The 17,063-nt window shown below is 59.3% G+C and overlaps 1 protein-coding gene across 7 annotated transcripts in view; it reads right to left on the minus strand.

Moving 5' to 3' along the window:
- Positions 1 to 17,063, minus strand: part of AGO2 (argonaute RISC catalytic component 2) — a 111,506-nt gene that overhangs the window by 18,305 nt on the left and 76,138 nt on the right. For all 7 annotated transcript variants that reach the window (XM_078441949.2, XM_078441950.2, XM_078441954.2 and 4 more), the window contains 10 exons: positions 16,343 to 16,524; positions 14,194 to 14,330; positions 13,255 to 13,389; positions 12,371 to 12,458; positions 11,552 to 11,699; positions 10,741 to 10,860; positions 10,486 to 10,608; positions 6,850 to 6,983; positions 4,927 to 5,111; positions 3,456 to 3,615 (listed from right to left, as the gene is read on the minus strand). In XM_078441949.2, the coding sequence (XP_078298075.1) occupies positions 3,456 to 3,615; positions 4,927 to 5,111; positions 6,850 to 6,983; positions 10,486 to 10,608; positions 10,741 to 10,860; positions 11,552 to 11,699; positions 12,371 to 12,458; positions 13,255 to 13,389; positions 14,194 to 14,330; positions 16,343 to 16,524 (1,412 nt within the window). The remainder of the gene's footprint in view (positions 1 to 3,455; positions 3,616 to 4,926; positions 5,112 to 6,849; positions 6,984 to 10,485; positions 10,609 to 10,740; positions 10,861 to 11,551; positions 11,700 to 12,370; positions 12,459 to 13,254; positions 13,390 to 14,193; positions 14,331 to 16,342; positions 16,525 to 17,063) is intronic.

Consider the following 17,063-nt stretch of genomic DNA (forward strand, 5'->3'; position numbering starts at 1 on the left):
TACCAAAGACCTCGCTCATAAAGTGACACGGGGTCTGAGAGCTGTTTCTGAATAACCCAGGGTGGGACCCGGGGGGATGGGAGGGGGTGTGGGGGAGTGTGGACTAACAACGCTGGTCCGGGGCCGGGGTGGGGGTGGGGGGGGGAGGGGAGGGGAGACGAACGACACTCGGGCGGACAGCTAGTGAGGCCGGGGTCGGGGGGGTGGGGAGGGGTCTGCATCTGTAAACACCTGACTGTCTCCGCAGTGATCGTACGTGCTGAAATGATACTAAAATCACGTCTAGAAGACAGTAACGCCACATGCCAGATTACGCGTGTATAAAGGTCCCGCGCTTTGCTACAGCCTGGACCCCAGCCCCGCTCTTCCCAGGTCTCCCCAGGCCCAACCGCAGCACGGGGCCGGGTCACCCTCTGCTCGGTGTTCACCAGCTTCCCTGTCCCCTGCCCACGAGAGGCCAGGAGCACTCCCCCAGTCTCAACGCCCAGAAATGTCTCCAGACATCACGTGTTTCCTGGGGGTCAAAACCGCCCCAGGTGAGTAGCACGCCAACAGCTTCCCCGCCTCTTTCCAACGCCGTGTTCTAGCACCTTCCTGAAAAGGCCGTGTGCATGGCACCTGGGAGCGTGGGGTCACTCGCTAGCTTTGCGTTCTGAAGTTCACTCTCTCTAGGGCTTACTTTTCTCTTCTGGAAAATGGACACAACGTGAATACTTCCCTCCCATGGTTGTTGAGGTCAGTGTTTTCAGCGGGCTGCTGACATTAGTGTCCTTCCCGCCCAGTGACCAGAAGCACCGTGTCATGGGGAGATGACCCCGGCGGGGCTCCCGTGGGACAGAGCTCTGCCGCCCAGAGCCGAGAGGTGGGGGAAAGGGCTTCGAGTGTGTATGCCATGTGAGTTTCCACACAACGTGGACAAGGTTTCCCCCTTCAGTGCTTGCAAGCACACCAAGGGGGTTCTTCCCCCTGGGGTCCCCGGGACATCGAAGCGGGGCACAGGCAGGCACTGTGACGTCACATGGAAGGGCCGGGCTCGGGGAAGATACTGCCCGTGGCCTGGCTGACCGGCCTGCCTCCGGGCCCTGACCTGGACCGCGGCCCCCCAACCCCTCTCCGTGAGCCTCTGGGGCCGGGCCCCCGCCTCGCTCTCCCCAGCACAAAGACACCGGGCACAGACGAGGTGCTGCAGCCCTCCTCCCGGCTCCACAGCTGTTTGGACTCTCACCTTCAACAAGGAAGACCACACCTGCCCATGAACTCCACTCCTGCCAGGCTCCCTCCGCTCCCTAGCCTGCCAGCTTGCTGCGTGGCCAAGCTCCTAATTAGGCGGACCCATTCACCACCTCCCAACCAGCTGCAGGCCCCGCCCACCAGGCTTCCTGCTGCCGTGGCAACAAGACAGTCTTCCTCAGGTCCCCGCCCCCACACGGCAGAGCCTGAGACCTCATCACACGAGGCTCCTTGGTGGCACCACGTGACAAATGACACAGGAAGCGTTGCCCTAGTGTTCCGGGAGCCACCTGGCTCTCCTTTTGGTGGTGGTGGGGCGGGGGGGGGGGGCTCTACTGCTGGCTCCCTGTCTCCACAACCTTTTAACCCTCAACTCTCCAGGGTAGTAGGCTTGGCATCCATCCTGTCTACACCCTGCCCTGGGGGATCTGGGATCTCACCAGCCTCGTGGCTTTAACACCGCCTCTCTTCTGCTGGGTTCCCCTAAACACACATCCCCGAGTCCAGATCCCTGTTTCCGCCCCCCCCACCCCCACCACCCTGAGCCCCGCTCCAGCACACCTCTCCTGTCTCGCTCACAGCAGCGCCATCTTCCAAACACACCGTCTCTGGGCACCCCCCTCCCCCACACTGCCAGCACCCCTCCCGAGACGGTGCAGGTGCCACCTGGTCCCGTTCCGCCCAGAGCTGGAGCAGCCTTCTAGAACGGGACCCTCCAGGGGCTGCGTCTTGCCCGGGGAGGGGGGAGGGGCGCCTTGGGCCCCCTGGTCCTTTGCTACCATCGGCTCAGTGCCGCCTTCTCCAGCAGACCGGCCACAGAAACCCAGCTCCTCACCCTCCTGGCCCCGTCCCTCCCATGACGTCACTGGTGCTCCCGTCAAGTCCCTTGTGCTGGGTCCTCCCACGAGAGGGCTGGGACTCTGCCTCCTGTACTCACTGCTGTGGCCGGAGCTCCATCGACAGAACCTGTTCACTGAGCGAACGGGGCGCTGGGCTCACCACCTGCTCTTGACAGGCCCTCACTCCTTCCCACAACCCGAGTGGATCGACCTCACCTCGCTGAGCCAGTCTCCCAAGTTCAAGTCTGGGAGGCTCTAACTTCAGGTTCTTTCCGCCTTCCCCCACGGCGGCAACCTACTAAAAAGCCGCTTAACAGCGTAGCTCAGTCTTCTTGGGGTGTGGTCCCCGGACCACAGAGCATCACTTGTGGGCTTGCCGGGAGTGTCAGCACTTGGGTCCCGATCCAGAGGTGCTGGTCAGAACCTCCGTGGTTTAACGAGGCCCGCAGGTAGTTCAGAAACTCGCCCAGGTGGGCCGTCACGGGCAGCCCGAGGCCAGGCTGGGGGCTCCGCACACAGCTGGTGCCTCCTAGCGTCTCTCCCCCAGACACACAGAAGTGGCGAGGGCCGCTGCTGTCCTCACGAGAGCACTTCTACCCAAGGGCAGTGCGATTCACTGGAGGGTGTGTCCAGTAACCTGCTTTTACCCACGCTTCTCGTTCAGATGCTAACCCGACTGCCAAGATTCTTCGGGGACGAGACCTCCTCGGTAACGTCTGTCATCACGGAAACCCCTCTCTGCCGCAGCAGAGGCTGGCCAACCCTCAGGAGGGACAAAAGCTGACCCTGGCCCTCTCCTCGAGCGCCCAGGGCCCCGTGCCAGGCCAGGGGGTACCGGGGGGCCCCGCAGCCCCGCCCCACCCCACCCCTCCCCTGCCAGGCCCCGACCCCGACCCCGACCCCGGCCTGGGATCTGCCAACAGTGTGCTCTTCTGTGGAGCTTTTCCATCCCAACGGCTGCGTTGCCAGCACTGACCGCATCAGGTGGCCTCCGTCCCCTGCCTGGCTCGGGAGACGCAAGGGCGGCTCCCGCCTACACGGCAGCTACGGCTCCCTGCTCCAGAGGCGCGCTTCAGCTCAGGAGGCTGGCGTCCCAGCCGTTCAGGCTGAGCTCCGGCTCCGCCCTGCCAACTCCCTTCACGGCACAGCCGCCGCGCCCCACGTCTGAGCACCCCCGGGCCCTTCTCTGCCCTCCCCTCACTCAGGGAACCTGGCCAAGGCAGCCGAAACTGCGCCTTGCTTCCTGGCGTGTCGCGTCGCGTCCAGGACGGCGGCTGGCACACGCGCTCACACGTGGCCTGACCTGTGTGCGCTTCCCCACCCCGCCGGGAATCAGGCCCGACTCTGCCCCACGTGGTGGGTGCGGTGGGGCGGGGGCGTCCTTACCTCCCCTGGGGCAGCAGGATGTTGTTCACGCCTCCCAGCTTGACGTTGATCTTCAAGCAGAGGTTGGACAGGGTCTGGGGCGTGGTCCTCTGCACGTTCTTCATCTGCACACACTGCGTGGCCATCCCCAGCACCGTGTCTCCCACGCGCTTGACCTCGGCTGCGGAGCACCAAAGATACGCTCACCGGCAGCTCTGGCCGGCACCTCTTCCTTAGCGTGCCCCCCCCCTCCCCCCAACGCCACAGGGGCCCAGATGCGCGACCCCAGCAGCCACGTCCGGCTACGTGGCCCAACCCCATCTGTGGCTGTGGCTGTGGCTGCGCCCACGGAAGCGGGTGACTGGCCGCCGGCACAGGGAAGTCAGGCCCCGGGGCTGGAGTTCTGGCTCCGGCACGGCCCAGGCCAGGGCCACCTCGGTCAGGGAGGCCGGGGAGTAGGACAAGTCTCACGGCAGGAAGGAAGTCCATTTCAGCAGCCTCCAGGGCTGCGTGCGGGGCGTTTTGGGCACAGCCAGGCTGGAGGGGAGGAGGGCACGGCACGCCCACCCCTGTCACGGTGCTCAGGGTGGTTCGAATAAAGACTCTGGCATCCCCGAAACCCGCAGCAAATGCAAGCCTGACGTCAAAGAGCTATCTAGGCCCACGGCCCTGGGTTCTGGATTCCTTCATGAAGCAACTGTCAGCTACTCCCTGGGCAGCCCTGTGGAAACAGGTGACTTCTGGACGGAAACACCGATGGCGTTCTCTTTGCTCTTTGCGTACGTAGCTCAGAGGGGAGGGAGAAACGTGGCTTTTATGCATCTGATTCTGTCACCGTCTAACTGGGAATGCAGCTGGCGAGCCTCACTGCACCCCACACACCCCCAGGTTCTCGTTCCAACACCTCCTCCACTGGGCGCCTCTGGGCTCCCACAGGGCTTTCTTTTTCTTTCTTTCTTTCTTTTTTAGCCACCCCCCCATCGCCTGCCCTGGAGTCAGCAGTCTATACCCGCCACTGCCCTGGCGCTGCCTGATGGGGGGGCTGGGTCTTGTCTCTCTGAACTCTCTAGGCCTGGGGCATCATCAGAGGTAGCTGGGGAGTGTCGGCTGAATGGACGTGCAACTGCCCTTGTGGCACGAAGGACTCTGATGAGCTTCCAGAGAGCTCTGAGGTGGGCCCACAAACGTCACATGGAGGACGACGGACGGTGGCCCCGGCCACCACCGTGTGTGCACTGAATGGACCTTCCTCCGTCCAGCCACCGTCACGTCGGATGGTGACACGATGAGGCAGCGTGTGCTGGCCTCTGGGAACTGCGGCCTCAGGCGAGACCAGCGCAGGCAGCAGCCGTCGGAGACCCCCTCGTCTTTCCTGGATTACAGACGAGCCAGAAACGAGCACTCCCCGGTGTGGCAAAAGCGCAAAGGGCTCTGGCTGCGCCCAACACCCACGGAGGTCGCGAGCAAAGCCAGCCAAACCGCCAAGGCCTACCGTAAACGGGGGTTTTGCCAGGCAGGATGACCACCACCAGCTGAAGGCCAGCGTACGTGTTCTTCAGGTGCCTGAACATGGGCTCCACGCTATCCGCCCCCTGGGCGTACTTGCAGAAGCACGGCTGGCCCTGGATCGGCATCCCAGCGTCCCTCGAGATCTTTCTGAGCTGCTCTGTGAAGGATCTGAAGGAGAAGGGTCGTTAGACCTGACCGCACAGGAGCGCCAAAGAACCCAGACCGGCCAGAGGTCCCAAGTAAAGGGCACGACTTTGACAGACAACCCCAAACCGTTTTCACCGACATCAGCATCTTGGTTCAAGACCCGGACACAGCCGACAACGTGCTAACTCTTGGAAAACTCTTGGATATGCTGAGTACACACGGGGGGTACGGTGGGTACACACAGGGGGTGTGCTGAGTACTCGTGTAGGGTATGGTGGGTCCACACACGAGGTATGGTAAGTACACGTGTGGGGTGTGCCGAGTATACACGTGGGGTATGGAAAAGTCTCCTGTGGCTATTTTGCCTTGATAACACAGAAGATTTCCAACCGCAAGGGCCCATGTGCCTCACCCTGTGACACCCCCAGGGAGCAGTGACAGTGCTGTCCTCTTACAGCAACGCACGGGGCAGCTGCCGCCACTCGGCAGGCCCGGCCAGCTCCCAGGTTCTGGCACAGAACACAGGACTCCGTGGATGGCCAACAATGTCAGAGAGAGGAAAACCGCGAACGGCCCGTCCCCTGGGACTTCCCCCGCTATTCTTGTGTGTACAACTTCACTGGGGTGACACAGTTGTGGGAGGGAACAAAACAGACCACAGCTAGAGTGGCACCAGCGGCGACTGCCAACAGGCCGGGTGAAGCCCGGTGGGGGGATGGGGGGGGCACAGACAGATCAGCAGCTGCTATTTTAAACTTAGGAATAAAAATAACGTCGCCTTCTACAGTAACGGTAAGGACACTGTGATCCAACGGGGCCAGGGCTCAACCTCCCGTATGTGAGTGCAGTTCTGTGTCCGCACTTACATCTACAGGTGGATTCCCTGCGGGGCCATCCGGCTCCAGGCAACGTGCAATGAAGAAGCCAAGGTCAGGGTGCGGGGAAGAGAGGCACCCGGTGTTCCGGTGCTAACCTACTCTGCTTCTTAGCTAAGCTGCTCTGTGCTTCCAGCGAATTCTGCTGGCGGCATGGAAGACGCCTCCGACAGACAGCCTGTCTCCTTGACGTCAGCTCTCGAGAACTTTCTGAGCCGTGGCTTTTCAGAACCACCCTTGGCTACCTTCTCAGGCTTCGAGTTTCCTCCTGCTTCCACCCAAGACAGGCGGAAAGCAAAGGCTTTCTCTTCCCTGTTAGGTTTGTTTGGCGCAAGAGCACGAGTAACAAAGCTCTGTGGGTTTTGTTTTTATTTTTTAATTATTAAGCAGGCTTCACGCCCGGTGCGGGGCTTGAATTCACGGCCCTGAGATTAAGACCTAAGGTGGGAACAAGAGACCCCGGCGCCCCAAAGCTGCGTGGTTATGGTGCTGACTCTCTAAGGGTCCACAGCCTGGGCCAGGCCGGGGCGGGGGGCTACAGAAATATGAAGCTGAAGGGTTTTTTTAAGGGAACTTGAGTTCACGGAAGATAATTTTCTCTTTTGCATCTAATTTTCAAACTTCTCGTTCACTTTCGGTTTTATTTCTTATATAACCTGCACACTCTCTCCACACTCTCTCCGCTAGTGAGTCTGAGAAGTGAAAGCGGCCTCGAGGCGGCTCACGTTTCCTGGCCGGGCCCCCATCCCGGGCACATGTCCGCTGGCCTGGAAAGGTCACCAACTCCTGCCACGGCCACCGAGCTGCCCCGGCCCCGCCCCGCCCCGGCCCCGCCCCGCCCCCGGCCCCGCGTGTCCCCTCAGCAGCACCGCCAGCAGCCTTACTTCAGGTGGACCTCCGTGCACTGGCGCTGGGGGGCGAAGCACGCGATGGCCCACACCTTGATCTCAATGCCCGTGTGAAACTGCTTGTTCCTCATGTCCCAGACGCCCTGGACAGGGGTGGCGATCGCTTTATTCTGCAAATGGCAAGACGTTCAGAGTGAGGGAAAATGGGAAACGAAACCTCCTGACCTTGGGTGGTGCTACTTTCCCTGCTTCTGCCGATCCCCCGACCAGGTGCTCCTGAGGCTGAGAACTGAGCCTCGGTGTGGTGTCCCACCCCTGACCTGCCCAGCGCTGCAAGTGGGCCAGAGGTATCTGCAGGATGGATGGACGGACGGACGGACGGACGAAGAGGTGGATGGGAGATGAGGGATGGGAGGAGGGAGGGATGGGAAGACGGAGAATGGATGGAGGGGTGGGTGCGGGGACAGGAGGAAGGACGGCTGGATGGGTAAACAGAGAATGGAAGGGCGCACGAGGGATGAGGGGACGCAGGCCAAGGACTGCAGAGAGGCCCAGAGCTGCCCCCAACCTCAAGGGTAGCCTGGAAGGACGGAAGTGCCCTGTGATGCTACAGGAAGGCTTCCTGGTTCAGAACGTGCTCTCCTTCGTTTTATCTCCTCTGTGATCACGGAGGCAGCCAGGGAAGGGGAGGCCCCGGGCCGGGGAGCAGAGCGGCCAGCTAGGACCCCTCCGCTCCCCTCCACGCGCCACTGCCTGCGGTCGTTCCAGGACCGGAAGCTACCCCCGCTTGTGAAGAAAGAGCAAGCGACGTGTCCACCTGGTTTTGTCATCTCTCGACCAGAAAGGACCGGGCCTCGGCGTCGCCACCCGAGCAACCTCTGAGTTCCCTGAAGTGACTCTGGAGGACAAGGACAACAGGGAACGGCCACGGGGAGGAGGACGGTGCTGTTTAGGCCCGCGGGCACCACCAACGGGCAGGGCCGCATCTGGGTCCCCGTCATTCAGTTGCAGAGGTGTTTTTAGCAGAAAACGTTTTTAATTCACAGAAGTAACACCGGCCTATTGCACAAATCAAACGTTACGGAAAGAAACGCTTTTCTTTCCTGTATTTTGGTAACGACTGCCGTGGCCCCACTGGCTCCGTCTGTAAGACATGGGCTCCAACTGCCAGTGTGGCGCTCCAGGCTTAGCAAACACACACCCACTCAGCAGACGTGGGCTCGGACGACACCCGCGCTTCTCAACCTCAGCACTGCTGACACCTGGACGACCCTACGCACCGTAGGATGTCGGAAGTCTTTGTCACCAGACGCCAGCCTCCAGACACTGCCAAATGTCCCTTAGGGGGCATTTAATGTTTCGCTCTGACAAAAGGACAACAAGCCGGATAGGCGATGGGGAGTCCAACCCTTAACCTCGGCTCGGGTCACGACCTCACAGTTCGTGAGATCGAGCCCTGCACTGGGCTCTGTGAGCCCAGAGCCTGCTTGGGATTCTCTCCTCTCTCCCTCCCTCTGCCCCTCTCCTGCTTGCATGCACTGTCTCAAAACAAATTAACAAACATTAAAAAGAAAATTTTTTTTAAAGAAGCATTATAAACTTTCAATCCCTACAATCCTCGTGTTTTTGCGAGATAAGATTACAAGAACAAATTTATTTTCCAGACCGTTCCTGTATTTACTAAGAGACAGAATGTTGAAACAGACGCGGGCTCGGGCAGTGAAGAAAAACTCCAGATTTGTGATCTTGGTGTTACCATGTAATAAGGGCCTTTCTAGGCACCTACCTGTGAAACAGAACCAGACGCTCTTCCTCCTACGGTTGTGACAAGGGTTCAAAAAGGTGCTACGTTTGCACTGTGTCTGGACATAGGTTCACAAGTGAGCCTTTGCTGGGAAAACCTCTTTCAGAGGATGGGGACCAGGACGGGGACCCCCACACAGAAGGAACACCACGCAGCAAGACTCAGAACGAACACGCCAGGCCTCACGCATGCGTGGAAGCATCTCCAAGACCTCTACGGCCTCTAAGAGAAAGCTTTAAGTAAAAAGAAGTGTATTTAATGCATCACTATTTGCACTGGGAGGGGTGGAAAAAAAATTGTGACTAACCCCTGGGCAGTTTTATAAAGGGCAGAGAGACACCAGTCACTTCCTGGGGAAGCAACCAGGACAGAGGGAAAGAGATTTCTTCCTGTAATTCTTTGTTTTGTTTTGTTTTTTAAGTAGGCTCCATGCTCAACGTGAGGTTCAAAGTCACGACCCTGGGATTAAGAGTCGTGTGCTCTTCTGACTGAGCCGGCCAGACACCCCCTTCCTGTGAAGTTCTGTGCACCTTTTTTTTTTTTTTTTTTAATTTTTTAAAATGTTTCTTTATTTTTAAGAGAGAGAGAGACAGACTGAGAGGGAGGAAGGGGCAGAGAGAGAGGGAGACACAGAATCCGAAGCAGGTTCCAAACAGCTCTGAGCTGTCAGCACAGAGCCTGACATGGGGCTCAAACTCATGAACCGTGAGATCATGACCCAAGCCAAAGTCGGACGCTTAACCGACTGAGCCACTCGGGCACCCCTGTGTACTATTTGAACTTTGGAACACTTCATTTTATTTTATCTTATTTATTTTATTTTTTAATGTTTTTTATTTATATTTGAGAGACAGAGAGACAAAGCATGAGCTGGGGAGGGCCAGAGAGATGGAAACAGAATATGAAGCAGGCTCCAGGCTCTGAGCTGTTAGTACAGAGCCTGACACGGAGCTCGAATTCGTCAACAGTGAGATCATGACCGGAGCTAAAGTCGGATGCTTAACTGACTGAGCCACCCATGTTCCCCATATTTTATTTTACTTATTTTTTGAAAGAGGGAGAGAATCCCAAGCGCTGTCAGCACAGAGCCCGACTCAGGGCTCGATCCCACGACCCTGGGATCAAGACCTGAGCAGAAATCAAGAGTTGGACGCTCAGCTGGCTGAGCTGCCCAGGCGCCTCTGAACTTTGGAACACTTGAAAAAGCAGAGCCTACGTTTTACAAGAAAGGGAAAACCCTACAAACAAAACTAGGCCTTGCCACTGGTCTGGAGGACCAGCGTAAATGGTAGAGTCAGCTATAGAATGCTTCCGTGAGAGCCCGTGGCCTGTGAGGCTAAGGCCTCAGGCCCCAAGGAGGTGACGACGACCCCTCTCGTGAACTCTGTCAGGGCTCCATGGACAGGACACCCTATTGTGCACTGATAAAAGCCAGGAATTTCATGGGCAACAACACACGAGCAAAAACATGAGTGACTGGTGGCTCTGTTTGCCAACAAATCCCTCTGAAACAGAAGTTAAAAACCCAGAAGAGCAGTATAAGCTTCTGGAAAATAATTCGTTGCTGGCAGAGTACCCATCACGCAAAGAATAACGCTTCTCAGATGCTGATGGGCTAATAAAAATTACCTGTTGGAAAGATAAAGGGTAATTCTGAAAAACTTCCAATACGACCAAGACAACTCCGTCCTTCCTGAGGCTCCCTAACGTGGGCCGGCTTCACCCAGTGTGGGAAGAATCCCTTACCCGGACCACGGTCTACGCCTCTGGTCATGGGTCCGGCCTCAGTGGGCTCAAAAGCTGCTGTTCACCACCGAGCGACAGGCACCCATCGGCGCCCCCCTGCCCCACCCCGGCCACGCACGTACCCTGCCCCCGTAGAGGATGGAGGGCGGCTGGAGGACCCGTCCGGTCACATCTGTCATCTCGTCTTTGACCATGATTCCAAATTCACGAACATACGGATCTGTGTTAAAACTTGCGCTTCGCATCTTGAAAAGGAAAAAAGAAAGAAGCCGTGTCCGTCCGAAGAAGCATCGGGGGCTCCCCTGCCCCGGGCGCCACATACCGCGCTCCCCTGGGCATCCCCACCCCAGGGCTGGCCCCGGGAGCCAGGCGCTCACCAGCTTGCTAATCTCTTCTTGCCGATCGGGCGCCGACCTGGCAGTCGCTCTGATCATGGTTGAGGTCTGATTGTCGGTCAGCTTTTTGATACATCTCTGTCCTGCTACTATGTTACAGACCTACAAAGGAGAGACCCGGGGCGTCGGCACCAGCGCAGGAGGGCCGGGCGGGGGTCTGAGGCTGAGCACGGGGCTGGTGGCCCGGCTCTGCCTGTCCTACACGTGTCTCTTCTCCCGGAACCCACCAGGAACGGCACACTTGCAGGGGCCGCTCAGGGGCCCCGTGGCAGGCACCAGAAATCCTCCTCGGTGAGCCCAGCCTGGCACCAGCAGGAGGTGGGACCCTCCCCAGGTGGGAGCTTGAAGCTGCCTGCTGACGGGAACGAGGCTGGCCTTCTGGACCGGGGTGCGGGAAAACCAGCCGGATGCTTGAGTAACCGGACAAGGACAGAGAATTTAAGGCACTGACAGGAAAGAGTTAAAATCGGGGCCTCAGTTTTAGCGTTTAATCTTTCCAGGATCTTCCCAGCAGGAAGGGAATCTTAGACGAGAAGTGAAGAAACTAGCTTTTCTGAACATCTTCTACCCTGTGGGACGGAGCTGCTAGGCACACGGGGCTCGTCCTCGATGGACGATGGACGGGGGAGAGTCCCCACACACCATTTCATTCACGGGGAAACAGATGTGACAGGCGTGTCGCCGTCACCAGCCCAGGGCCGTAGGCAGGCAGGACCAGAGGTGGGGCCCTCCCGCTGGTGTCTGTCTAGGGTGCACGGCCCCACCCGAGCTGAGCCGCAGAGACCAGACTTGCCTCGAGGGGAAGGTAGGTGTGTTTCTGCTCCTGTCCGACTTGTAAACATGGCAGGTGGGGGTAGCGCAGAACCAGCTTGTGCCTGTCCTTGAAGTACTGGGCCACCGTGCACTCCACCGTCTGCCCGCTCTCCTGCTGAAGCGGAAATCTAGGAGGACAAAGAAGGGGTCAGGCCGGAGCCCTGCACGTGGCCACGCCCACCCAGGGCTGCTTGCTGGGGGCTGAAGGGGGCGTAGGGTGAGACGTGTGGGGCACCTGATCAGGGACCTTCGAGGGCTCAAACCCAAGCCATGCCCTCTGGGTAAGTAGTTCCTAAACTTCCCTGCCCTCTCTGGAGTTGGGAATCACAGACCACAGATGTCTACAGTACATGCAAGCAATTCGGGACAAACTCGGGACGGACAAATGAGGACAAATCCAGAAAGGTCTGTGCACGTTCCGGCCAAGGCTGGGCCAGGGCACAGGGGCAGGAGCCGGCCGCCCCTGCGATCCGGGGCAGGGCCTCCGGACCCCCGACCCTTCCCAGCACCGGCTCAGCACTGACGACTGGAAAACAAACAAAAACGACCCTCTCTCGCCTGAAAATTCCAGAAGAAAAGTCGACAGGGAGCCGCCAACCTGTCCCCACCCTGTGCAAGAGCTATTCCTTTATTTTATTTCATTTGGCGAAGTTTTTGGCCCCACTGAGCCAAAGACACAGGGCTAGAATTTTTAGCTAGAATGAGATAACCCTTTCCGGAAGGGTCACCGCTCTAGACTGGTCGCCGCAGTGACGGGGAGAGCCACAGCCGGTGTGGGCGGGACAGCGAGGCCACCTACGTTTGGTGGCTGGCGGGCCGCCGGGTCACGTTGCAGACGCGGTACTTCCTCTTCATCTGCCCACAGTGCGTGATCTCCACCTTCAGACCTGACAACAGAGCAGCCGAGCTTCAGGGTCAAGACCCGCCCTGGGGCCTGGGGCCTGGGGCTCGGGCCCCCTCTTCCCGAGCGCCAGCTGGCGCAGAGGCAGCCCTCGCCCTGAGAGGGAGGGGGACTGTCGGGCTGGGCCCATCTCAGCCACGGGGATGCCTTCGGCCCCAGAAATGCCAAGGCCAGAGGCTGGACACTGTTCTTAAAGAAGAAAGAGACCATGTTGGCTCAGTTGAGACTCCGCACTTCCTCTAGGATTATTTTTAGCAACGGGTACGTGCGACGGCCTTTAGAAAGCCATCGGGAAAGGACAGGTGCCCGGGGGGCGGCTGGGGGGGGGATGGCCTATGTGTGTGGGGGGGTGGGCGACAGGTGCCAGCCAGCTTTCCGAGGCTGGGCCCAAGCCAGGTCACCGCACTCGGGCTGTGTCTTCCGGGGTGGAACCCTGACTCAGTGGGTGCGGATGCCACCATTGTGAGGACCACCTGACCAGGCACGAGAGCATGCGCCCCACCCCAGAACAGCAAGAGGCACTGACTATAACCACACTGAGGCTCTCTGGTCCCAAAAGCCAATGACCTGGATGCCACCGGTCACTGACCTGCTCCTCACCCTACACGGAAAGCCATTTATTTAGAACATCATCATTCCTGCTCTGTGAAAGGGGTTTAATTCATCTGACGGCTAACCTCTCTTGCCCTCCCCGCCACCCCCCCACCCCACATCCCTGTCAGGACTTAAGGAAACGCACTGGGGAGCAGGACCCTGGCCCGATGTGCGAGGCAGTTACCCACCTTTGATTTCTTTGGTAAACTTTACCCTTTGGGAATCTGTCAGAGGTTTTTGTTGTTCTTCAATACTTTTAAAATCCAAAACTTCACAAACAAACTCGATTACTGGCTGTGCCTTATAAAACGCAGTTGCTGAGACTACAGGTGGGAAAAAACAGCAAAAAAAAGCAAAAGCGTGACGTGGGATGTGCCCGGTGGTGCCCCTTCCATTCTGGCCACCTGGGCTCTGTCCGCCTGATCCCTGGAGGCCACCTTCGGGCCTTGTAGGTGGGACAGAGCCAGAGGGGGCCGCCCTATATCCCTCCGGTCAGGGCTGACAGGAAGCGGTTGGTACAGCCCAAAGACAAAGTCACCCTCTGAGAATAAAATCAGGATTAAACGAAAACCCCAGCAGATCACGACAACCACAAATCTGGGTTTTCTGAGTGGCTCTGGGTGTAGATGTCTCTGAAGTTTACTGTTGCTTTGTGTGATCCAACCGTGAGAGGCTCCCTGTGGGGGGGGGGGGGCGCCAGGCCGCCCTGAACCTGGAGACCAGCGCGAAGGCAACACAGCAGGCTGGCCCTTAGTCAGCCCCCCTGTGCTCATATCAACCAGGCTGAAAATGACAAGGTGACATGAAGGGTGGCCCGAGCAGTGAGGGGTCCCTTCACCTCCCCGCCCCTCCCAAGAAAAGCTGACCCTGCCGGTGGATGCCAGCAGCAGCCTGTCAGAGACGCAGACCCCTGGGCCCGCCTCAGCACCCTGATCCCCGCTGTCTAGAGTGAGCCCTGCGGGCGGCTCTGGTGGGGTCTGAGAGCCACTGCCCAAACCTCAGAGCAGAGGACAAAGGCCAGGGGCAAGAGCGGCTCTGGCTTTGACAGAGGCCACGTGTGGAACTGGCCCGCACAGGCGCCCCCCCCCCCACCCCTCCCCCGCCACAAAGACCGGGGCTTTGCTTACCATCAATGTTTAACATCATTTTCCAAAGAGAAGGTCGGACGGACTGATGGAAGCCAAACCACACTTCCCGGCCCCCCCCGAGGGGGTTGGAGCAGCCCTCGGACGCCGTGAAGAAGGAGCGGCCCACGGGGGTGTACCTGCAACGAGAGACCCCCGTCCGATCAGGCGAGCTTCCTCCAAGCTGACTCCAGGCCTGCGGGTCGCACGTCACTCGCGCAGGCGAACGTTCACGGTCACCAACAATCCCGCTGTCTTCTCCGCACGGGGGTGCTGTCACTGAGCTACGCTGCTGAAGACGCACCCCTGGGGACGCGTGGCCTTGCCACAGGGCAGGGAGAGCAGCGTCCTCAGGTGCTCCGGCTCGGCGCCCATGGCTGCCGGACCCCAGACACAGGCCATGGCTGCGCACGACAGCCCCGCCCCCCTTGACGCGGCTGCGCTCAGACCTTTCTAGAAACAGGCCGTGTCGGGTGTGCCGAGGTGGCGGGACCGGGCCAGCCCCGGGCCCTGGGGGGCCTCAGGGACGCCCTCCCCCGCCCGTATGGGGAGGAGGCGGCGGGACAGAAAGGTCGGGCCCGAGGAGACTCACACGCCTTCCGGGGGCCGGCTGCTGACAGAGCGGAGGGCAGGGGCCCCCGGAGCGAAGCGGACATGTCCGCAGCACAGCAGCACCCACGGCGTCCGGTCACCCGGGGCCGTGTCGTCGCTAAGCATCCAAAGGGAAGACGCGCTGTGTGGAGGCCGCATTCCCCTCTACGGGGGGCCCCGTCCACGGGACTGTGTGGGCGGCCCCTGCCCTCCCCCTCGGACAGGCTCGCCCTGCCACTTTTTCTGTTATTTTTCCACAAGAAAAGTCGGCTTTCCTCCTGATTATAAAAGTAACATCATGGGGCCCCTGGGTGGCGCAGTCGGTTAAGCGTCCGACTTCAGCCAGGTCACGATCTCGCGTTCCGTGAGTTCAAGCCCCGCGTCAGGCTCTGGGCTGATGGCTCGGAGCCTGGAGCCTGTTTCCGATTCTGTGTCTCCCTCTCTCTCTGCCCCTCCCCCGTTCATGCTCTGTCTCTCTCTGTCCCAAAAATAAATAAAAAACGTTGAAAAAAAAATTAAAAAAAAAAAAAAAAAGTAACATCATAATTAATTCAAAAGAACACAGAAAGCAAAACTTCAGAATTCACAGTAATTCCTGCCAACCATTAAAAAAAGGCTTTCAACGTTTTGGCAACTGCCTGTCCAGATTTTTTTTTTTCAACTGCCCCCTTCGGGCCGGGGGGGGGGGGGGTCCCTGCCAGGAGGTACAGCCTGCCACGTATCTGGTCACCCCACCCAATCTGGAGACTGAGAACACCAGGGTCCCTTTCGAAACCTCACAGGCACTTCAGTGCACCTGCTCTCACACCTACAAAGGGACAGAAGAGGCCCCACCCTCCCCTCAAACCTCAGAGCTTCGGTCAATACTCGGGAGAGGTCAGCAAGGGGGCTCGTTTCTCCTTCTGTCCCTGGTTCATTCAAACAGTCCCCAAGGCCCTACCGTGTGCCACACACCTGGAAGCAGCAGGCTTCCCGGGTCAGAAACCCGGGGTCCGGGGGCAGCAAACTGGCCTCACACAGGAATTAGCGCAGCCCCACCACCCGGTTAGTTGTGAGCCATTCAAGGGTCCACCCACCCTCTGTCCCGTCAAGTTCAAGCGTGGCGATCTGAACACGCACCGTGTCTCCTGCCGTCTCAGAGCCGGCCGGGTGGTGGGTGCTCAGCCACGTACGGGGCTGGGGATGCCCTCCTGCTACCACCAGTCCCACGAGGGAAGGCCACAGAGCAACACAACACAGCTCACAAGGCTAGCCGAGCGAGAACGTGACGGCCGGTGGGCACAAAGACGGGCAGGCCTTCTCTCTGCCCAACACGGGCCCCGAACCCACAACCCCGAGACCAAGGGTCACGTGCTCTATTGACTGAGCCAGCCCGGCACCCCAGGTGATTTATTTTTACGTTAAAGATTTTCCACGTTAGTATCGCCATAATTTTCATCACAAAACCCAGGACCGTCAGCACCCCGATTCCAAAACTCCACTCCTCCTCGGACAGAGGTTTCGTACTCGCCAGGCGGCCCTCAAGGCGAGCAGCCGACACTCCCGCTTCCCTGGTCCTCACCTCATGGACGGCAAATGCCGCATGACCACGTCCAGGGCCTGGATCGTCTCAAAGGGGACGCTGGGCAGCCGCCCCGAAAGTGCATCGTGTAACGCCTGCAAGCTCACACAGGACACCCACTTGATGGACACCTTGAAGATGCGGTCCTTCCCTTCTCCCGGCAGCGTGACCTCCAGCTCCACCTGTGAGGACATCCAGAGCACAAGGTCATTCGCACCTGCCTCGTCTTGTTCCCCCCCCCCCCCCCCCCCCCGCTCTTTAAGTAGACTCCACCCTGGGCGTGGAGGTCAACACAGGACTTGAACTCACGACCCTGAGATCAAGATGGGAGCTGAGATTGAAAGTCAGATGCCCAACTGCCGGAGCCACCCACCTGCCCCTCACACTTGGCCTCTTAAGAAGCTACTGGGAGGCCAAAGGCGGTAGGTCAGCTCTCAGAACACTCCTGGCTAGGGAAATGGAGCCAGTCCCTCAGACAACTGCTCACACATGGGCATGTGCACACACACCCCCCCCCCCCCCCCCCGCGTAACCCCTGGGACTTCTGCCTGGTCCTGCACACAGGGGCGCTCAGGAGAGGCAAGCACCCGGAGACGCTATCCTAAGGACGCATCACTAGAACGGGGCTGATGCTATATAGCAGCTTCTTGGCCTGGGGGTCCAGACGGGGGTGGGGGTGGGGGCAGGGAGTGCGACACAGGCTGAGGCGGCTTCTGGGACA

The sequence above is a fragment of the Panthera onca genome, chromosome F2 (genome assembly GCF_046562875.1).
Source record: "Panthera onca isolate mPanOnc1 chromosome F2, mPanOnc1 haplotype 2, whole genome shotgun sequence".
Lineage (NCBI taxonomy): Eukaryota > Metazoa > Chordata > Mammalia > Carnivora > Felidae > Panthera > Panthera onca.